The sequence below is a fragment of the Aplidium turbinatum genome, chromosome 8 (assembly GCF_918807975.1).
Source record: "Aplidium turbinatum chromosome 8, kaAplTurb1.1, whole genome shotgun sequence".
Taxonomy (NCBI): domain Eukaryota; kingdom Metazoa; phylum Chordata; class Ascidiacea; order Aplousobranchia; family Polyclinidae; genus Aplidium; species Aplidium turbinatum.
In genome coordinates this window covers 17,367,525-17,391,411 of record NC_137479.1, presented here as the reverse complement: position 1 = coordinate 17,391,411, position 23,887 = coordinate 17,367,525, and the positions used below count along the sequence as shown (strand labels likewise).

The 23,887-nt window shown below is 37.7% G+C and overlaps 1 protein-coding gene across 3 annotated transcripts in view; it reads left to right on the top strand.

Moving 5' to 3' along the window:
- Positions 1 to 9,832: 9,832 nt before the first annotated feature.
- Positions 9,833 to 23,887, top strand: part of LOC145775247 (talin-2-like) — a 37,954-nt gene continuing 23,899 nt past the window's right edge. For all 3 annotated transcript variants that reach the window (XM_082586501.1, XM_082586500.1, XM_082586499.1), the window contains exons 1-15: positions 9,833 to 10,041; positions 12,679 to 12,776; positions 15,085 to 15,159; positions 15,602 to 15,656; positions 16,055 to 16,125; positions 17,208 to 17,289; positions 18,026 to 18,168; positions 18,518 to 18,645; positions 19,887 to 20,055; positions 20,541 to 20,696; positions 20,862 to 21,040; positions 21,378 to 21,555; positions 22,421 to 22,534; positions 23,048 to 23,156; positions 23,695 to 23,834. In XM_082586501.1, coding sequence (XP_082442627.1) covers positions 9,906 to 10,041; positions 12,679 to 12,776; positions 15,085 to 15,159; positions 15,602 to 15,656; positions 16,055 to 16,125; positions 17,208 to 17,289; positions 18,026 to 18,168; positions 18,518 to 18,645; positions 19,887 to 20,055; positions 20,541 to 20,696; positions 20,862 to 21,040; positions 21,378 to 21,555; positions 22,421 to 22,534; positions 23,048 to 23,156; positions 23,695 to 23,834 — 1,833 coding nt within the window. In that variant the 5' untranslated portion in view covers positions 9,833 to 9,905. The remainder of the gene's footprint in view (positions 10,042 to 12,678; positions 12,777 to 15,084; positions 15,160 to 15,601; positions 15,657 to 16,054; positions 16,126 to 17,207; positions 17,290 to 18,025; positions 18,169 to 18,517; positions 18,646 to 19,886; positions 20,056 to 20,540; positions 20,697 to 20,861; positions 21,041 to 21,377; positions 21,556 to 22,420; positions 22,535 to 23,047; positions 23,157 to 23,694; positions 23,835 to 23,887) is intronic.

The window sequence follows — 23,887 nt, the reverse complement described above, 5'->3', positions numbered from 1 at the left end:
CACAATTGTCGTCATTTCTTTTTAGTTATGCCATGTCAGACTGTCATAACTAGGGGCCGCTATGTTCCCGACAATTTTCACCAAATCAAACGTCATATAAAAACCGTTCAAGTCTACTGAATATTACGTCATGGAAATTCCTAAAGCATGTGCCAAAATTGCACCAGCGTTCATAAGACCTGTTTGGACTTGTTTGGGCCTGTTTAAACAGGAAATATTACATCAGCTTTAAACACCTGTTGGAATGACTTCATAATTGTCTTTCATTATTGCGTCACAGTACTGCATACGTGAATTTGAGATATTGCTATCTATTCTGGTCATTCGTAAAATGATTGTTTGAAAGTTGGCCGCACATTTAACTGTTGGCTTAGTGCTTGCTAGCTGGACAAAAGTTCCGTCTTTTATCCAAGTAATCTGTTGTGTAGTGACAGTTTAAGTGGTGTACGCGTTGCACCCCCTCGTTTTTGGTAGCCGTGGGCTAATTTTTACAGAAATACACTGTTTGAAAAGAAGTTCAAGTGTGTGTTTCTTCGGTCATTATATGCAGACGAAAGGATCCGGGAACTTTAAGTTACAATTTTCCCACGAAGAAATTATGGTTTACCGCTGTGACCACATGCAAACACAAGAAACAAATCGTGTAGGCTACCGAAACAGCGAACAATTTTGTGCTAAGGGAGTTTTTACGCCCTTGAAATGGTGGCTTCTTGTATGGCTCCCGGTTGTACTAACCGGGGAATCGTCAAAGGGGTATCCTTTCATCGTTTACCTCTGAATAATGACGACAAGCTGAAGAAATGGATCTCAGCGATGAAACTCAGAAACCCACCTGTAAACAAGCACTGCCGTGTGTGCAGCAATCATTTTCTGGCCAGCGATGATCGACGTGATCTACAAGTAGAGCTACAAGGCACCAGGTCCAGACACCTGCTCATCCCTGAAGCTGTTTCTTCTGTCTTTGATTTTTCAAGATATGTGAAAGCCACTGTCAATACAGTACCCACAAAACTCGATCGACCTAGGTACAGGTCTGTGCGTACGATCGGGCGTTTGGATCGAATAGCAAAGCGAGAAAACAACAAGACTTTGAAACAGGTCAGTAGGACAGTAAAACATTGGCAGGGTAGGCATATTAGGCAACTCTGAATACATAGGCTACTTTTAGTTGATATAAACCACTTGGTTCAAGCAAATTATTTTCCTGCATTTTTTCAATGCAAATTTTCCATCCGACTGCTGTCCGAACTGGTGTTGTCATAGCACGAATCAGAATGATGTTCTTCGCTGTCAAGTCGCCGTCTTTTTGGTTCAATAGAAAATCCTTGTCTTGTTTCAGACATCTTGTTTGTGCTGATCTTTTATTACTCAATATACAATGACCTATGCGACGTTTCTAAGGCAAATGCATGAAGCTGTTTACTTGGGTGCCAGCCGATGAGGTCACAAGACACATAGCGCCATCAGGTGGCCGATTTTCATTTGGTTATATCTCCCAAACAAAAAGGCATATCAAAAAAAAGTTTCGAAAAATATAATATTTAAACAGTAAAGAATCACCAAAAAATTTTTAATTTTTCGTTTCAGGTCCCCTTTAACACCTTACTAATCTACTGTGCCAACAAGCAGCCCTTCAGCTGCGTACTCGGCAATATAGCCTATTGGACAATAATAATTTATTTGCATCAGACAAAGCTGTCCATATCCAAAACAAAACAACAAAATAATACACAAACTGCAAATGCACAAATAACGAACAACAACAACGAAATAACATCAAAAAATAACAAAATAATACACAAACTGCAAATGCACAAAATCTCAATAAATAGGCTATCTACTGTTACAAGTTTACAGACAATGGTACGGTAGCGTTACAAGTTAGAAGAACTGAAAGTATTGAGAACGATAAAAACAATCAGATGACATGGCAGCCATCAAAACTAGTTAATAGCATACATAGAATTATTATAATGAAGACGGTAATTTGATATACGATGGCAATCAGACCTCATCAGGGAGGCAACAATAGAGTTAGACGATACTTCGCATCTTCCAACAAAAGAAAAAACATATTTACGAAGTAATGCATCAAATGTTATGATGTTACACAAGACTTGATGTTCACGTACGCTATAGTGTTTAGGCAAATTATGTATAATTCTAAACGCATTATTGAAGGCAACACGCAGACGATTAATGTCACGTTGATGATAATTTTCCCACAGATGACATGCATACATTGGAGTACAATAAGAACGGAATAGAACATTTTTAATATCACTGGAGCACTTGTAAAATTTGGATTTTAACTTGTTGGCAGAACAGTAGATTGATCGCACTTGTCGATTTATATCCTTGTCGTCACACATTGCCGTGTCAAGAAAAACACCCAAATATTTGACACTGTCTACGAATTTGATCTCACTTCCATTGAGCCGTACAATTGGATTCATATTTAACTTTAAGTGTTTTGTTTGGAAGTACATAGCAAATGACTTTTTGCAGTTAAAAATGACATCGTTAGAAAGCGCATAATCTTCACACACATTCAAGATACTCTGCAGACCATGAACACTTGGAGAAATACAACAAATATCATCAGCAAACATGAGATGATTAACAAGTGTATTACCTATGTAACAGCCTGCCTTGGTTTTGCTTAACACAGTCGATAGATCATCCATATACACGGCAAATAAGTAAGGACTGAGAATACCACCCTGTTTGACACCATTGCTGACAGAAAAAGACTGTGAGTAATGACAACCCCAGCGTATGTACATCCGCTGATGGGTATACCAATAAACTACTAGACGAACAAAGCACATTGGCAAGGCGGCACAATAATCTACCGCCTTGCAATATATCATACTCTTATATTTAAGTTTCATTGGTCCCAAATAAAAAAATTGAATTGAATTGTCATAATTTTCATTGTCACCACACTCGACTGCTGAACACATTTTCAATTATTGGCGCACATTTATTGTTTATACGTTTGGCAACACTGTCTTCAATCAGGGTTTTGGGCGTTGGTGAAACCGTGAAAGCAAAGATTAGTTGAAAAATGGACATAAATTGAACCAGTATTCGCCAATAAAAAGTAAATTTGACGTTGTTTAACAAGTTTTGGTGGACAGAGGAATAATTTTATGCAGTGTAGTTTTTTTAAACAGTAAAAAACCAAAAAATTGATGCAAAATCTTTTTTAGCCATAAAAAAAATTGATTTTGCTACTGATAAATAACAACAATTTTGCTACTGAGAAATAATAACTTTGTTTTATTACAACATACGTTACAAAATAATTATAGCTGCAACACAAATGATAGTTGGAAGTAGAAAGAGACTGTACAACATTTAGTCAGCTACCATACTCTCAGTGTTTTGCCGAGACATGGCCAAAGGCTCTCAACTGGAATTGAATTGACATTTCATCAAGCATTGCACAGGCTCTCTCACTACTCTGCCACACAGCTAACTATAATAATGATGATATATATATGATCATCTACAGCAGGGGTCATCAACCGGCGGCCCGCCACTCTGTTATGTGCGGCTTGCGAGAGGTATCAGCGTACAAGTATATATATCTAAAAATACTTTTCTTGAGGAGTAAAGAGCATGAATGCAAAAAATACTTTCCGGGAAGCATATATTCGCATACAATTCCACCGACTGACCAATCAGATTGTAGTTCTAGGTAGGGGTCGCTTAAAGTTATTCCAATGCGATGTCCAGCCACACTGTCCCAGTGGTTGATTAAAATGCGTACAAAGTGGAATTATTATGCTTTCTGGAAGTTGAAAAATATTTGGCTTAGTACTGCAAAAATGTTTTTAATCAACAATTCTTGCCATGCTGAAAAGCACCGCAAGTGACAGTTGTCTAATAATAATAAAGACGGTTTTATAGACTCTCACTAAAAGGATGAAAAACCAACTCATTGCTTTTTTAAAAGGAATGCTGTTCATGAGTTACGTACAATAGAAACGTTTTTTCGGTGACTTCCACAAGCGTTTTTTTCATGGTGCCTGATTTGTTTCTCCTTGTTATTGGAGCCTATTTTCTCTGATATGTTTGCAGATCACTATTGTTGCCTGTATTGCGATGTGTCAAATATTTCCTTGTTTACTGAAATTGTTAATTGCAAGACATCATTTGTAAAACGAAGTGACATGCTTGACTTGACGATGAATATTCTGATGAAACCGTTCGCCTCGCTATAAGTGCGCAAACAAGTGGCCTCGTTTATTAGACATTGTTAAAGATGTCAAAAGTGTTGTTAAAGGAGCTTGGCCTGGCAGTAGTGTTGTTTGACTAATTTTGTTTCTGCGGTATTCTAAGATAAATGTTAACAACATGTAACGCTGGATACTGGGTAAGAAATGTGTTCTTTTCTAGCGTAAGAGTCAACCTACCTAAAATTTTATTAGTGCGGACCGCCACAGCTCTCCTTAGTGCCAAAGTGGCCCGCATGCAAAAAAGGTTGGTGACCCCTGATCTACAGTAAATAAAACTTTCAAGTGGGAAAACATTTCAAAAGAAAATGACATTTTTGACAATTGTATGAAATATAAGAATTATGTATCAGAAAAACTTGTTACATTTTAAACGTTGCAAAATCATTTGTTAAACCTTTATTTGTTCTATCGATTAGAAAAGACACGACTTGAAAGCTGAATTTGTTATTGTTGTTTAACATTACTTTTGTTTCTATTCAGCATTGCATTCAGCACCAATGAGATTCTCTGGTCTCAAACCAAGACACTTCTAAGAAAAGTTTACTGTATTCTAATAATTCCTGGTGTTTTTTTTTTGCAATTTTCCGGGCCCCTTGAAAAGTATCCAGACCCCTAATATCATCCTGTGTCCAAAAGTACCCCCTGGACCTTTTGTCAATGCTACTGTCTTACAGTATTTCACGGTTAATTTCAATATGGTTGTGAAGAAAGGGGCGTTCTTCCCGGCTATCAGCACAAGATATTCAATATGGTTATTATTATCTTTATTAGTTCGTTTAAACTGTAGCGTATATGGTTAAGAGATGAATAAGCACCCTGCTTTCCAACATATCCAATATATTGTTATGATAAAATACAGCCTTTTCATTCATTACAGCATGCAAGCCCATTGTTTTTTAGAGTGTTGGTGCATTTTTATTAGGTACCATAATGTAGTAGTAGTAGTAGTCCAGTTTTAATCCGGTGATTTCAGTTTTAATATGTTTTAAATATTATGATGTATATATGTTTTTTTTCATAAACATGATTTTAAATATTGTAAGATGTTGTTGATACTACAAAGCAGGAGGGGCCACAATGTGGTCCTTGAATGGCATGCACTGAATGAAGGCATGAATCTTAAACAAATCTCTGCATTTTTTTTTCATTGCAAATGAACTTTTCAATCTCTGCTCTTTAAACTTACATAATGTAATTCAAATTCCTTTTTTTTTCTGCAATCAATGCACGAGTATTGTATTGGCAACAACAACAGCACAACATCATAATGAGGCATTTGTAATTTTTCTATGAAACTACCGTAGGTTTAAAGCATTCACTAAAATAATTGTAGAATCATAGTGCATTGAATTTTTCAAGAGAAATGTTGTCAAATAATTGCAAAAGGAGAAAGTAGAACATTTGAAGCAGAATAGGAAAGAGTTTACATTCATTAATCGGAGGTAAATTTGTATGACACGTCTTATCTGTCTTGTTTGACCTAATCGTTACAAAACCAGCAACTTGAAATTTCATTATGACACAGAAATTCATATTTTTGATTTCTTGTGTTGCAGTTCTTTAAAAATAGATTTTATGATATGCAGCTCAAGCATGAAGCCATTTTTGCTCCATAGCATTTTTGCAAAATTGATTGGTGTAGTACAGTCAGTTTCTTGTAGGATTAAAATATAATATATATAATTATGATAGGCTACTTCATTAAAGTGTTGTTCATTTTAAAACTTTCTTTAGATCTATCTCGAATCTTAACGGTCATTTATATGATTGATTTGACTTATTGAAATTAACTCGACCTATATTAGCCCAACATCAACACATGGCTGTATATTTATAGGACGTTTACAGTGATGGCATGCCAGGATGTGAATAGTGAATATAAATATTAGTTCATTGTTCTTCTGTACTCTTAATTGAAAATATTTATTATGTGTGTCTTGGTGCTTGTTATTTTGTTCTTCATTGCAAGCAGTCTGCTTTAAACTGATATTCAAATCTATTGAAATGGCGCTTTGCAGTTTCACATTGTCGATCATGTTTTCAATTTCATTCACAAATGACAACTTAGCAAAAAATCCAAACCCTTTCTTAAAAATTTAAAAAGTCACGTGATGACTTTTGCTGTCATAACTTGCAATACTGCAGTTGAGATGTATATACGTAATGTCTTCTTACCTTCAGAAAACTTGCATTGATTTTATAACTTGTGCTTTTATTGTAAATTGTGATGAATTTATTTGAAGTGTTGTTTGTTTGCTTTTGTGGTGCTTTTTGTGATATAGTATAACTTGCATATAATAAAATTTGTACACCACTCTTTCAGTGAAGCGATAACCAGGCACTTGTAAAGAAATGGCTTTATGGCAATGCTTACGGTCGTTTAAACGGGTTCATTTTAGAGTAAACATTTGGGTAGATTTCAAATTTGGCTGTGTTTTCTATCCACCTGATGTAGTATATTGTTTTTAAGATATAAAAGATTTTTATTCATTTCCTTGAACCCATTTTCAATCTTACATGTACATTTAAGACCACTGTTACAGCCAACATTATGTAACTGTAGTATATTCTTGCATTACTACAATTATATATACCACAATGAAACATAAAATTACATTTATCCAAGGTATGAACTTGACCACAGCCATACAGTACACACAGTTGGCACACACACTTCTGGGCCGGAATTGAAAAAAGTGGCTGGAGTTTGGCCAGAGCCGGAGGTTGTTCCATCACTTATGTGGTGGCAATCTCATCATTGATTTTCACAAGTATTCAAAAATCTTCCGAGTTGTAATTTTACATTTGGTCATAATGCATTTTGAGTACAAGGAAGCCTAAGAAAAATACTATAGTCCAGCATTTCTTAAACTGGGGTAAATTTACCCCTGGTGGTAAATTCCCTCGTTTTGGGGGGTAAATGAGCTATCAATCAAAATATCCACATCAGTTGACGGGACAGAAAATTTGTGCCAGCTATAGGTATTGGTATTGTAGATATCATTTCACTGCTTGACGGAGATAACTGGAGATAATCTCAATCAAAACTTGAAGGATGACATCATCAGTTATCTTCAAAACTTGCAGGAGGAGTTTGAATGATATTTTCCCGAGATAAATACTGGCAGCGTTTTGATGAAAGTAGTGAGAAATCTTTTTGTATGTAAAGTGAAAAATGTTCCTGAAGCAATCCAAGAAGATTTATAGAATTAACAAACGATTCTTTTGCAAAAGATGCGTTTCACTCTTGCAACCTAGAAAAGTTTTGGGTTAAAATATAACATTGCTATCGAAGGATAGGTAATAGGTATTCAAGCTCTGAATGTTCTGGTCACGTTTTCTTCAACTTACCTATGCGAACGCGACTTCTCTGCATTGCTTACTATCAAATCTAAAGCACAAAACCAACTTCATGTTGAATCCGATCTATGTTGTGCATTAGGCTATATCCTACTTTACCAGACAATGAACGACTTGTTGCCAAAAAGCAAGGGCAGCCGTCACATTGAGTATAACTGATGGAGCTTGTTACTTTCGTTATTTAATAAATGAGTATATATACCGTATTATACCATTTTATCTATTGGGGGTAAATCTGATATTCATCTTTGTTAAAAGGGTAAAACATACAAAAAAGATTAAGAACCACTGCATAGTCTATGCTGGTTTTATTGCTACCTCTAATATGATAACTGCAGACAGTGCACACCGTTTCGACCTTCCGGTTTCCTCAGTGCAGTAGGTACACTGGAATGGCCATGGGGATATATACCTCCATGTGACATTTTCCTATTTGTGGTAAGTAAGCATCACAAATAGTACTACTGCCAACCTTGCCAAAGTGCTCAAAAAATATAAGTTCAGTACCGTACCATATCGTATAAAAATTCTCTGTGCATATTTCAAACAGATTTCCAACCAAAGTTGCTTTCAAACTGATGTTAAAGAGAAAAATTGTCTTGATTTTTGAAAAAAATAGTTTGTAGCCCATCCTAATCCTCAGTTAAGAGAGTAACAAAACTTTCAAGCATGATATAAAGTCTGTTTGTGTGCATCAGTTAAGCTTTTACAAGTGATAATCCTGCATTCATTCAACATGTTTGATGCAGCTATCTGACTGTATAAAGACTGTATAAAAGATGTGCACTTAAAAGACTTCAAGGTCTGGTACTGATCAAATACTATTTATTGTGCTGTTTCCATGGGTTGTTGAGATTAACAGTATTACATTTTACATGACTGTGTTGGTCGTTTTAAAAATGTTGGTAATGCTAATAATTTATTCATTTTTGTGCAATATCACATTGAGTGGTATGTGGTACCAACTTGGTATAATGATGTAAGTTAATATATGACACTTCAAGAACTAATTTCATTTATAAAACGCTTTAATTGCTAAAAGTGATGTGATTTTTTTTAATTGTTTCTACAAGAATTTTTATTGCTCAGAAACGTTTTGTTGTCCAGGCTTGAGGTTGTTCAAATTCTAAGCAAGTTACAGATCTGACTTTAATATCTACCAAATCCATAGAAAATGATAAATCTTTGAAATTTAAGCAATTTATCAAATTTTTTGGCTGTGTATTTTTCTTAAGCCAGAGTTGAATGTGAAAAGCCTACTGGGAAATTTCTACTTCATACATTATAAAATCAAACAAATTCATTTAACCAGTCATTGCAATATATGCATAGTTCTAGTTGTAAGCAAGGAATCAAATCTGTAGTAAATGCTATAAGTAGTGACGAAATGCTTGAGTGCTTTATTAAGTATTTATACTGTAAACATGAGCACTTCCTGAACACACAGTATGATACTTTACATGTTTAATCTCTTTGTTATTATTTAGCTAACAAGGGTTTTCATGATAACGATTCTTATTATTGGGCCCTGTATTGCATCTCAACTGTTGTTTCTAGTTTTTGCTTAATTTTGTTTTTACTATCATGAAATTGCATACATAAGTTTTAAGCAGCAATTCCAGATAAAAATATTAAGATAACTAAACTCATAGTTTAGCAAACATTTTAAAATGTTAACAGATTTCATCTTTAACAACATAAGTTTTTGTCATGAAGAAAATCATTTGCTATGGCTGGATCAACTTGTTGACTTTCTATTAGGTGTTTTATGACTGCAAAATTTTGTTTTTGGAGATTTCAAACAGCACATCATATCATTGTGCAGGTTTTCGACCAACTGTGCATGTGGAGTTGTGGACCACATGTATCCTAACCCTGAGACAATGCACTGGTTGCAGCAGTTCAGAGATGTTGCCTGAAGTGCTGCCTCATAAGCAAGAAAAAACAGATTAATGAATCAATATAATTGCAATGTTAAAAATTACATGAGGCTGTTCAGTGTTCACCAGGCATTTAGTTACATAACGTGATCCGTTCTTCTGGTGCAAACTAAGCTAAACTATCACAGGTTGTGTAAGGTGATAATCTGCTTTTTATTAATCAACATTTTTGTTTATTAAAACAATAATCTTGGTTTTTTTACACATCAATTTTTTTTTTGTTTCAGATGCCTGATCATGGAGAATTAGCTTGATTTGTTAATCTTTAGACGTTTTGTGCAACTACAAAAAATACTGAACAGTTCTTTTTTGTGAATCTCGCACTTTCTGCTTTACTTGAAATATACAAAGCAGCACAATGGTTCAACTGGCGCTGAAAGTGCTCATCAAGCAGTCCAATGTGACCAAGACCATGCAGTTCGACCCGGCCTGCATTGTCTACGATGCTTGCCGAATCATCAGAGAAAAGACGCCCGAGGCACAGCAAGGCCAAGGTTTGTTAGTGCTTTACTGCAAGGTTAATCTAGATTCTGAAGCCACCATCAGATTTGTCTTAAACAAAGACAATCTTGATGCTCTTTCTGACGAACGTTATGAGTGGGTTATAGTGACGTGTAATGACATTCTCAATTAAATTCACATCCCTTCAAAGCGTATTTTGCCAAATCAAAGCTTTACTGCATTCGGACATGCTCCTCTTTGATGCCTTGCAACAACGAATTAAAATCATTTTGTTACAGTTTTATGGCTTTGACCCAATGGTGTCACAACTGCCACATTGGCTTGTTCTGTGTTTTTCCAGACAACAGAAGTTTTTGTTTTTACATAGTCTTGCGACGTTCAAACAATGTAAAAACGCTAAGCTTTTGCTGGCTGGGTTATTTGCCGGCCGGCGCTCGACAGCGATCTGCTGTGGCTGCAGTTACGAGAAAGGATTTCATAGGAGTTGAATTCCTTCGTCACGGTTTACAATCCGCCCTTTGTAAACTGGTATGCTGCTGCTACTCTCTTGGAATGTTAGATTGCCTGGATTGCTGCTCTTCAAAACAACGTGCGCAATGCAAAAGGAAAATTTAACGCTTCTCAATTTTACAGCGTTTTTCTTCAGCGTTGCACTTGGTTGAGCAAGGTCGACATATTTTAACGCGCGAACTCTGCGACTGCGTGTGACGCAACAAGGTCACGCACATGCCTGGTTGCTCAAGCTTGGCCGCTTTTGCCTTTTTTGGATTGTTCATTGAATGATTGCCAATGTGCTTGAAGCAATTTTGTCGCGTTATGAAAGGTGTGTGGGCACTCACACAATCTCATTGTTGTCATGCAGTTATCCATGTATGGCGTTGTCTGAGCCTTTACTTTTTGAAAATCTGTTCAATATGTGTAAAAACAACCCGCTCTTCACTCATGGATCAGTCATTCCTTCAGATTTCAGCTTTCTCTTCGTCGCTTCTGCGTTATCACACATCGAATCGCCTTTACTCAACGTCAGATTAGTTTGTTTCATATTTATTTTTTAAGTGGCTCTCAAAGGGTCACCACATCAAAGTGCTCTCAGAACAAACACGTCCTGGACAGCAAGCACCTTGCAGACGTTGAATCCATGTAAATATGAAGAATTTTGCTGTCTAGGCACTGCGCTTGCGCTGTTACACTTACACTGGAGTTATTTGTCCCAATACAACAAACCTTGTCCTTTGATGGGATTACATTGAATCAAACCAGAGTTGCTTATTTCTGATGTAGTTTGCAAAGCAGACTGCGTGATTTTTGTTTCAAAGTTGCGTGATTGACATTGGTTTAAGACAGTCATGTTTAGGTGACCATATTGGTCAATTTGTGTATTTTGTTGTGCAGCACTGTAATAACACCGCATTATTTTATCATGTGGTTCATATCAAGCTTTTAACGGCAGAATAATTCGATCACATCATGGTAAAGTCACACAACTTTATTATTTACCACAATTTTTGCCACAAAAGTGTCGTTTCAACAAGCTCTCATCAAATAATTACAAAGTAATAAAAAAGAGGGACATTTTTGTTTGCGTTTAAAGTTTATAAGATACACAAAACACACACATACAATTTTTTAGCATGCACTTCATAGATTTTTTACCACCAGCGATCACCTGCTTGGCCATGCGATGAATGCGTTTGACTGACATTCACATATTGTATGGTCTTGATTTTATTTGCATAAGCTTAGCTGAAAATGATTTAACACAGCGTGGTCCAACTACTTTTAACTTACGGGCCACTTTACAAAAACGTGACAACATGCGGGCCATTTCCAATAAAATGATAGTGAGTGCGTAATCAAAATTGTTAAAGTTGTTAAAAATCGAAATTGTTAAAATTAATAGCAAATTAAAATTTATTTCAAAGCTCTATCAGTGAGATGCCTGTGGTCGAGGTTTCTCTGATACTATCGTTTCTACATCAATTTCAATGTTAGTGGTAGCAAGTCGGAGACTATCTTCCAGTGTTTCGTCTATCGTTCGATTTCTATTTTTATACTTGACTTGCTGAATTCTAGAAAATGTACTCTCACACATGTATGTGCTTCCAAACATTGAGTGCATTTTTAATGCCAAAATTGTCAGTTTGGGAAATCTATCCTTGCTGACTAATTTCCAGAAGCACTCTGAGGTTTCATTTTGCCCCTGCAAATTTAGGTTTAACACATTCATGTGCATTGTCATGTCTGTAAGGAAAGCAAGATTGCACAGGAAGTTTAGGTATATACATAAGGTACATATCAGCCTTTAACACTAGGTATATATCAGCCTTTAAGAAGCCCAGTTGTACTGACGAGACCTGATAGGTTGAAACAGTATAGGCCCTGCTGTCTACAACTTTGAATTAAATTTTTGACACTTTTTGTCCAAATGCTATACTTGTTCTAATTAAAATTACTTTCTGTAACATAAATACAAATTAAATCAATACTGTGAAAGCTCGCGGGCCGCATGCGGCCCGCGGGCCTGTAGTTGGACCACGCTGATTTAACAGATTAAAATCGAGTTTTTAAGGTACGATTACGTGTTTTAACTTCAAGTAAACTTTGTAACTTTTCTCTATGGCATATCAAAGATCGATTCTCCATTTAAGTTATGTAACTTTTTTCAACAGCGCAAGACTACAGTTTATTTCTATCGGATAAAGATCCCAAGAAAGGCGTCTGGCTCGAGTCAGGAAGGCCGTTAGAATACTACCTTCTTCGAGATGGGGTAATTCATTTCAATTTCTTGCTTTGCTTTTTACGTTTTTAGACTTTTCAAATTCGATAGACTTGATATCAATGATATGTATTACTACAGTTAGAATTCTAACAAGTTTTTTGAAACTTTTTGAGTATTTTTAACTGTAGCATTGCCATAACAATACAGTTTACTACTACTGCTATCTGTCACATTCAGAGAGTAGGTGTGTTATCCACATACTACAAAGTTTTACGAGATTGGTTGTGCTACAGTTGTTGTACTTTGTAGCAAAAGACTGCAATTATGTGAAAACCCGTTAAACTTAGGATTATGAAACTAATAAAAACCTCCGAAACAAACGTGAAAAAGTCTGCTTTACTGCGGCATTTGTTTTGTGGTGTTTGCTGTTACTCAGTTTTTATTTGAAATAAGCTTCCTTTGTGATGGATTACTGCTTACACTACTTTTTCTTGCTCACTTGTTGCAGGTTAATCAGATGTCTGTAGCCTGCTTGTATCCCATAACACTATTTTTCTACAAATGTTATGGCATGGCTACGAATCAACTGCTCCTTTTATGGTCATCTCGTATTTTTGTGCTGTGGGATTTGGGTTTCTAAGTTATTCCCGTGAGCCCCTAAGCACGTGTATCCACAAACTAAAATAGCATTGATTTCATAAACGTTATTGACCAGGAACGTTTTATAATGAGCCCAAATGTTACAATGATAAAACATTGCTCTCTTTGTTTTTTTTTGTTCAATAACTTACATCAAACCATACCACAGACAGGTAGAAAATCTCTATTAATCATGCAGGTTTATCTCACTGGATACTGTCTTATATACTACCAGGGTAAAGCACATAATTAATCTACGAATGCATTGTGTTTCATCCTTACCAAAATGTTGTTAAGAATGCACTGGACCCTTTTTCGTGAATCTCAAGTGTTTATTGAATAATAAAGAAATGTGAGTTTCACCGCAACCAGCTCAGTAGCCGAGAGGTTTTGCCTTGGGCTCTAGTGCTGGTAGGTCTGTCTGAGATCGATTCCAGGTCGGGTCAAAAAAAACTTTAAAAAACGGTATCGATTATATTCTTTATTGCATAACGCAGTAAACATGTCGAGAAATAATGTGGTGGCATCGTAAGTTATGATACAAAGTTAAAAATGAGTCTTTTTGCTGAAAGACCTTAGCATTGGTAGAGCGACTATAAATAAAACCATAACATTAGTTTTATCGCCGACTACCTTTAATTCGTACTACACTGATATGTGTAATAGTAAAAGAATCTGTTGCTGTGTGGACGGCGCGTTTGGTTGGCTGTTTCCACAGCGTCGGGTATAGCTCTTGTTCTATTGCCAGCTTTGTGGGTTGAGGCGGTTGCGTCAGCGGACAGGAAACGTTTGTTACTGTATCATGACACTCTTGCAGTCTTGCTAATTTGATCACGTGCCCTCAGCTCATTGCTCAATATGGCTAGAAATACAATACTCGAACTTTTCTCAACTAGCACTATAGAATGCAAGACTTTAAACAACTAATGTTTCGTGATGTTTCATGCATATTGGCGATTTGCAATGAAAATGTCTGTCCCCGACAATATAATGAACATGGTGAATTAAGTTGCTTTTTTGTTGGAACAAACAGAATAATCCAAGATAACCGTTGGTTGAACAAATGTTGTATTTTCATGACATTTGTCAGAATTCCTTTTTTTTGCTGAAGTTTTATCTTGACGTAACAAAGATTTATATGTGTTTTCCAATGGTATACTTAACCACATTGTCTTGATTTATTGTGACATTGCTCACTGAGATGATTGATGATTTATTTGCGTATTTAAAAAATTCTATTGCCGCAAATATGCGAGAAGAGTTAGATTGAAATTTTTCTAAAAACGTTAATAACTTTGTTGTTTGTACTATGAAAAAGCGAAGACATCGCATTGCTTTCCTAAAACACGGGCTCTTCTCATACCATTACCAAGAAATTGTCGCTTTTTATGATTCTTACATTCAACTTACACTTTTTTGAAGTTTTTATTCCGGGTGGCCATCAACCAACTGAATGTGATTTTTGAGTCTCAGACAGCGAGTTGTTACCCAGCCAGCAAAATCCGTCATTTTTACATGGATTCAACGTCTTTAATCAATATAAAAATAGCGAATTTTGCTAATACCCAGTCATCAAATTAGTTCTTTTTTCAACATCTGCAGAAGGTGTGTATAAAAAAGAACTGATATTCTGGCTGGGTAACGTCCATTGCTGCGATGTATTCTACACGGTCAGCCAATCACAAACAGATTGCACTAAATCGTCTGTTTTGCGCAGGATGTTTTGGAATACAAGCAGAAGCACAGACCGTTGAAAGTTCGGACATTAGACGCATCCATTAAAACTGTTATGGTAAGTACAGGCTAATCAGACTTCCTGAATGTATTCCTGTTCGTATGGGATGTGATGTTTTCAACTTTTTTGTTGATTGAGATTGAACGGAGATGTAATGTGATCGTTCTAATAGGTTATGTTGTAAAATTTTCAATCCTACAGTAATATTGCGAAAACGACTTTGTGCCAAACCACCTGACCTTCACACAAGTTAGCAAATGTTCCGAGCTCGCATGTTATGAAATAGAAAATGCCGTTGAAAGGTTTTATCTTGAGCATCCAGCAATGACGAAACGTTAAATTTTGGAGGAAATTGGCGTTAGCCAAGCACCAACACAAAGGTTGACCCCGGTTCTTTTGCCACTGCGGATGTGAAATGAAGTCTATTGTAGATCACTTACCACAAGCTGGTCTTGTGATTGGTCATGACACCTTCCTGACACATTGCTATATTGTTTAGATCGACGACAGTAACACGGTTGATAAGCTCATGATAACAATTTGCACAAGATTGGGTGAGTTCAATCAGTGGGTCAAGTTTGCGTTTTAATAACGTAATTGAAGCTAGGATAGAAACAATTCAGTGAAACTTTTTTTTAAGTGAAATGGAAACAACATGACAGGACAGAATGAAACGGTTACAAGATTTCATTTTATAAGAGTCTTAATAATCTTGGAGCTACAGAATTAAATTTTTACTTCGATTGATATATGAGGACATAATAAATTGACACTCATTAGCTTAACCTTAAACCGACGTGGTTGTCTCGCAAGTCATTTCAACATGGTTTCAACAACTGCCTTCCTGCTTCAGACCTGCCGTGCTTTGCTTGAGTTTGACCATTGTAAAACAACATGGCTTGTAAAACAACCATTGATGCGATCACCGAGTTATTCGTTTTTGGTATTCCAGGCATTGTAAATCATGAGGAATATTCATTAGTGCGAGATGTCATCAACGAGGAACCATCTGCTCAGAAGAAGGTAGTATGCTGATTTTTAACTTTGTTATTGCAGAGTAGTATGTCTTCAACATTTATCCAATGCCAGAGCACTATCAAGAGTCAGCGTGTAGCCTAGCTGATAATATAGCTGTAAATATATATTGGGAAATTTTGAGCAGTTTGCATCGTCTGATTTATACCCAAACCGCTAATTACTTTGTTACGGTTACAGCTCTATGGATAGCAAACAAACTTTTTTAATTTGACTTCTGACTTCTTCCTTGTTATGATGAGGCAAAGTTCATTTCACCACCGCTTGGCCGTTGCATGGACAAAAATGGATACTGCTGTCTGGCAAAAATCTGTTCTTTTTCCAATGATTCAACATCTGTAGACATTGAATGAATGTAAAAAGAATAGATTTTGCTAAGTAACTTTAAACTTGACACAAATATTTGCTCGTTTAATCTTACAACTATGCGAGCTGCGGTTTTAGGATATAACGCCTGCATAGCCATCAGGTGAAACTTAGACCGGGTTAATGTAAAGATCTACTTAACACCTCGAAGTGTAAGTTGTATCTCTATGTACTGTAAATAGCTCAATAAATATCACGTAAAATGAAGTTTTTTCTGATTATGAGAAGAAGCCAAAATCAATTATCAAACCTCAACCTGAAATTTTACAACTTATTATGTTTTAACTGGCCTCACCACAGCAAACTAGATGAAATCGAAATCAATGATAAAGTTTAAGGACAGAAGTTACTACTTGCCACAACACAATAAATCGATAATTGTGCATGCCAGATTGCCAGAGGAATGCGTTTAAATTTCAAAATGTATCGTTTCCTCCATGCTGTAATCAGAATGTGCACTGTGCAGTGACCCAGCTAACAAAATCAGTTCTCTCTGCAGACGTCGATTCAATGTAGAAAGAACGCATTTTGCTAACTTGAGAACCCAGCCAAAACCACAAACCCTCGTTATTTGACAAAAGAAATTGTCAAGCTCGTCGCCACTAGTGATGGGCACATCCTGAAAACTTAAGAGCATTGACGGTAGCAAATTCCACTGGCCAAGTTTAAGCAAACCGTTGCAATATAACCACTCAACATTGCAGGATACTGGCACACTGCTCCGTCCAGGAACCACCGACAGGAAGTTCGAAACTTTGAAAAAGAAACTCCACACAGATGACGAGCGTGAGTTGCCATTCATCTGAATGCCTCATGTGTTTGTCAAGGCGCTAACTGTGTCGGGTTAATGCTTGCATTCATCAGACTCTATACTCGCAAATATAGCTTTAACGTCAGATTTACGTAACTTGATAGAATTTCTTTATTATATTCATTCGATGGTAATTGTAACTTTTAAGTTCAGCTTTTATATTTGATGCAGTAACTTAATCAGACTGACATCCGCTTGTAGACTGGTCTGAGCTGGACGATTTCTGTTAGACTTTCACGTGGACGTCGCTATAATATTATAGCGACGTCCACGCTTTCACGTACTCTGTATTTGCCAATTGTTGAATATTGAGCAATGCGCATTGAACTTCACCATAATTGTAACTTCCAGTATCATGATCAAACTAAAACTTCCAGGCTTGATGACCTATAAGGCTATTCCCAGACAACAAGTCATGCGTTTTTGCACATTGCTTCAACGTCTGGCGCTGAAGCAATGTAAGAAAACGACTGATTAGCTGACTGGGTTTGTCTGCAAGACCACCGCGTGTCAATTCCATATTAATCTCTATTGTATACAAAGTGGTGAACCACCATGGTTGGCTTTATGTTGACCATGATATGATTTGCTTGTGAACCTAATGCTTGGTGAATTGGTGACTTACGTCAAAGACAAAACAATCCTCGAAAAGGAAGCATCGTAGCTACATTCGCTTGAATGTCGTCTGGTCATGAACGCTGCTTGTTTTAGTGAATTGGATGAATCATGGGCAGACCTTGCGTGAGCAGGGCGTTGAAGAGACAGAGACGTTGATTTTGCGACGAAAATACTTCTACTCTGATCAAAACGTCGACTCGAGAGATCCTATCCAACTCAATCTCCTATACGTGCAAGTATGTTATGAAAACGTAACGTCGAAAGACGTGTCCTCAATGAAAAAATTTAAGTGTATTTTTCACTTCTTCTGATCTATCTGAGTAGGCTTTTGGCAAAATAGTATTGTTTTACTTTCATTACTGTAAACCCCGGGGTTGATGCCACATGTACCGAAGAAAAATACACAGTGTTATAATACCTTCGCTCTGTAATATCATTTCATTTGTGCTATAATATCTTTGCCAGCGATGCGAGTTCATTGAAAGCTCAGAGGATTTGTTTCTACCTGTTTTAATTGTCGGGATAATAAACACACGACTTGGTCTTTTTGTCACAGTGCTTTCTAACTCGTTCGCCATTTTACAGTCCAGAGACGGAATCATCAAGGGCCAATATCCGGTTAGCGAGAAAGACGCTATTACCTTTGCTGCCCTTCAGTGTCAAATACAACTTGGACCGCACGACGAGAAGAAGCACAAGCCCGGCTATATCGAGTCAGTGACTTTTTGTCAAAGGGTTTTTTATGATGCGAAAGTTATATTTGGCTCTTTATAATCTGATCGTTTTTAAAGATTTCAACAATTGTTTGAAAACCCTTCAGGTGTTCAGTCTTCGAAATTAGCATATTTTTACTTCGGCAAAAACGTTGCCGAGGCCAAACGGCAAAGGTGAAATTGCCTCGGCAATTGCTGTAAACGTTCAATACGAAAAAATTATACCAAAACATGTAAAACGAGAAGCGAAAAATATACTAGAGTAGTCTATCACGCCGCACTGTTTGATTTGTTGTGATGTAATAATACCAAAAGTAGCGATAAAGCGAGCAATGCGATACGTACGCTGATACGGTAATTCACGTTAAATAACTCACGGGGGGGGGGGGGGGGAGTTAATTTTGGGTTGATTCAACGTTCCAGTCAGTACAAATCGATTTAATTTTCCCGGTGGGTTATATTGCGTAACAACAATGCCCAATAAGAAATCTACGTTTGTTTGTTTTACATTAATTCGACATCTAGTGACGTTGAATTATCATAAAATACCGTTAATTGCTCAACCAGGTACCAATAACAAATTAATAGCTCCCTGCGAGAAGATTGCCTCGCTTTTCGTTACACTAACTTAATTTCGGCACCATTGGGATACTGCGAGCAACACAAAGTCTGTTTGATACAGAACTAGCTGTCAGAATCATCAGATGCTGTATCGGAGGATGAGGTTGTCGCGTCATCCCTGGAATCAGACACATCGCTTGGCTGTAAATCTACACTGTCTTCGCCGTTCGCAATGGAGCGTCCACGTTTTGCGACTTTCGTGCTTTGATACCCATCCACACGCCTCTTTCGCAGAGCTCCATCAGGGTGTTGACTAAGAATCAAATCTATGGCTGTGGCATAATGACTGGGAGGAATGTCTAACCCCAACCCTAACTTTACAACTGCTCGTGTGGGTTGACTAAGGATCAAATCTATGGCTGTGGCATAATGACTGGGAGGAATGTCTAACCCCAACCCTAACTTTACAACTGCTCGTGTGGCCTGGGCATTTTCAATTTTCATTGCCGACGCTAATGCGCCATTCATGCATCTGCGTCGGCGGTCACCTCGGCAATTGCCGAGGCTAATTTCGAAGACTGGGTGTTTTATGTTGACGTGTCATTGAAAACGTCGCTTTCACAAGTTGAATTTATTTCTAGACGTTTTTTTTTGCTAATTTTGCGGTTTATATTTTTCAGATTAAAAGATTATTTACCTAAGGAATACGTGAAAACTCGTGGAATCGAGAAGAGAATCTTCGCCGAGCACAAAGTATTAGAAAGCCTCAACGAGATTGAATCAAAAGTAAAATACACGAAAAACTGCAGAGACTTGAAGACTTACGGAGTGACTTTTTTCCTCGTCAAGGTGCGCATCAAAACTGAGTGGTTGACAAACGTTGTTGCAATTTTTTGAATTAACAAAAGCGCTCCTTCGCTAAATGACGTCACCTCTTGCTGTAGTGTCCGTTGCTCAGCTGATCCGTCAATGCCTTAGCCTTGCTGCAATAGTTTCATGTTGTATATTTCATGCAAGCATGCAGCGCGCTGGTCAGTTAGCCGTTTTGCACATGAAAGAGAATTTCTAGAAGCTGCATCGCTCATTTTTTGCTACTTACGACAGAATTATGGTGTTATGTGATCACCGCCATGATATATTGTCACAACTTTGAATTATCTGAATTTAATAAAAACAAACCCGATTGTCAATTCGGTCAAATGTCTTGAGACGTTTCCTGCTGCGGTATTTTCTGTTCGATTTTCATTAACAATTACCAGCTTGCAGCACTTTCATGAGCTTCCAATCAACTGTTTTGCTTTGTGACGTCAACTTATTGTTGCGTTGCTTTTTAGGAAAAGATGAAGGGACGCAATAAATTGGTTCCCCGGTTGATGGGTGTCACTAGAGAGTCGGTGATGCGTGTGGACGAGCGGACCAAGGACATCCTGAAAGTCTGGCCACTTACATCGGTCAAAAGATGGGCCGCATCCCCAAAATCGTTTACGCTTGTGAGTGTTGCAAAACAGTGATATTTTTTGATTTTATATCTTTGTTTTTGTCTGGATATTTGCTTCCTTGTATTGCACCTCTGTATACCAAAGTACAAACCTGTTTATATTGTGTGAAAATACCTTAGTTTTTACTGTTACTTAAGCTTGTCATAATTTTCTTAGGACTTTGGCGACTACCAAGACGGTTACTACAGCGTGCAGACAACAGAAGGAGACCAGATAGCCCAGCTTATTGCTGGATACATTGATATCATCTTGAAAAAGAGGCATGCAAAAGATAACTATGGTCCGGACATGGATGAAGACTCATCGATGGTTGAGGATGTTGTATCCCCCCACAGGTAACGAGTCCATATGGAGTTTCGGTTAAAGTTTTTGTTTTGACTGTTTGCTGTTACTCAAACACATCGTTCTGGATGCTTAATGTGGAAGGCTTTAGAGTAGAAAGATGTTTTGGCTAAGCTGTGAGGTCAAGCGAAAGCTTTCAATCCAGTTTTGTGGAATGTTGCTTTCTGGTTTGCGCTGCTAAATTTTCTTATGTTGTTTCTGATATCCCGTCGTTCAAACCGAAGAGTGTTAAGTGACTATCTGTAACAACCATGCAAATCAAACACCTCTCATAAACTAACAGTTTACCAAGCCATTAGTTTTTCAAAACCTTGTTCTGTACCTCCACAGAGCACAAATGGTGGCGATGCACGGAGGATCTGCTGGTTCTTTCCACTCCGGCTCTGTAGCCATGCCGGGAGTGATCCGCAATCCCAACACCAACCCAGACAGCTACTCCATGGGCGCTATGCAACCTCCCACACAAGTCACCACCAGAAATAACCTCTCCTACGGTGGAAAGCCATTGGTAAGTATTTCGAAGCCTTTCGTCACAGCCGTGACGTCGTAGCTTCGACGTTGTAAGTGACGTCAAATGACACGCGTCACAATTCACAGTTTAAAAAGCATCAGGTCGATCATTCTTGGACTTTTGCATTTTCTCAATAATATAAGCTCCGAGTGTGCGCCTCTTGTGTTTGGCGAAACTGTTGATCTTGCTGCTAATCATCTGAGGATACACTACAGTTTTGCATTGATCGCATCATGCCTTCAATTGGCACTACGTTCACGTGAACCTCTCACTTGACAAGGAAATGAAAGTGTTCTGATTGGCACATCATCGTTTTCAGATATTGTATGCTCTTGCGCTTCCTTTTAGCATGGTCACTCATCTGTCAATGTACTATAAATGCAATAAGTGGTTATCTTCCGATTAAATGTGAAAATGAATTTGTAAACGTTTTGGCGCGACCCGTTGGATCATGAAACATTTAAGTTACTCTTGTTTCTGACACGCTTTTGTTTGAAGTTGCTGATTTTCAAATTATTGTATAAATGAATAAATGCACAGCATAGTGCTTTTTTGCATAGCCAGTAGCCACGCATGTTTTTAGTATTATTTTACCGACTTTCTTTGGCTTCGTAATCGACCAATCACTTCATTTTACCTGCATTTGTAAGTGTTAAGCATTTTATTTTGCCGCACACTTTCAACAACAACCTTGTTGAAGCAGTGTTTGCGAACATTCTTATTTACTCACACCAGCTGCTTATGGACTGATAAATTTGCCTTGTGAAAGCTCGAGGTTGACTTTGTCTTTAACTTCATTCATTTTCGGCTTCAACCTTTCCATGCCAACAACGTCATCATAACAAAATGATGTTTCGAACAGACCGCCGCCCAGCAAGCTTTCATGGGAAACATAGAGCACGGGTTCAATGCCTGCCGTGCAGCGCATGAAGGATTCAGCAGCAAAGCCAATCTGCCCCCTCTCGGATCGGACGCAGTAAGTGAACACGCTATAACATGTGATTGGGTTGTGTTAAAGTAGCTTAGCCAATATGTCTACACCGTACACGATTTGCAATGAGTTGAAATTTTAGGATGCTTTCCAAGTCAAAAATGTTGGAATATGGCTTTGTATTTTGTAGCCTATCTGTTGCATTGCTACAGTTCATAAAATACTATTTCCACACGAAACCCCATCAAGACCATAACTTGTGCGATATTAACTTCTCAACTGTAGAAGAGATCCATCAGAAAAATGTCATTGGTCTTACGTGGCCGACTGGTGAGAGGATCCGCCCGACGCTCGTGAGGACGTTGGTTCGATACCCGTTATGAGCACTCGGTTATGTCTTGAAAAAAAAAACGTTTGACATAACAACACGCTTGAAGGTAGGACAAAGGATATTTGCCTTCGCGTCTCTAACTCAGACCAACCCTTAGTAATAAACCTTGCTGTGACATTAACCGTGTTCGATGTGAGTCAATGAAGGAAGTCTTCACTTGTACGCAGGCAGCCAAGCAGTGGAAGCTGAACGCGATTGAGGAAAATCGTCATAACATCCAGTCAAACCTCGCCGCCATTGACGCAGCCACAGCGACTGTCATAACGAAAACGTCCGGTGAGTTGTATTTAATGGCCTACTAGCTCGTCAATTCAACGTCACTCGATGACGTATCAATGAAAATGGCTTTTTGTATGGACTCTTGACGTTTCCTTGGAGAAAGATGATTTTTTTTCTAACAGCTAACCAAAATGTCTCTCGATGCAGCGGTTCCTAATGAACTCACTGTTGTATTTTGCTCCTAACATTTGCTGTTGCTATTTCTTTCTGATGTTGCAAGCTGTCAGTTCGTGACCTTTGACTAAACTACACCACCAACAGTGCAAGCTGCCAAAGATCTTGTTGAGTTCATCTGTAACCTCATACTGGTCTATGACCTATGTTTTTACGATAGCCATGAACCCATCTGCAAATCAGACCTTTTTTCACATTGATTCAACGCTTGCGGATGTAAAATTTAAAAAGAACTTTGATGACTACAAATGAGCTGTTACTACCCAGACAGCAAATCAATCGTTTTTTATATTGATTCAACGTCTGCAGACGTTTGGATATTGAGATTGTCTTTTGAAGTCCTCGAATTGGATCCTTACAGGTGACCCTGATGCAATCAACTACACCACGGTGGGTTCTGCAGTGACCACTATCTCATCCAACTTGAACGACATGACCAGAGGTCTGAGGCTCATGGCGGCCTTGATTGATAACGAAAATGATTCGGACAACCTAATGAAGGTATACTTTTCACTTGTTAGTCGTTTAGTTTCAATGTTATCATACTTTGCATA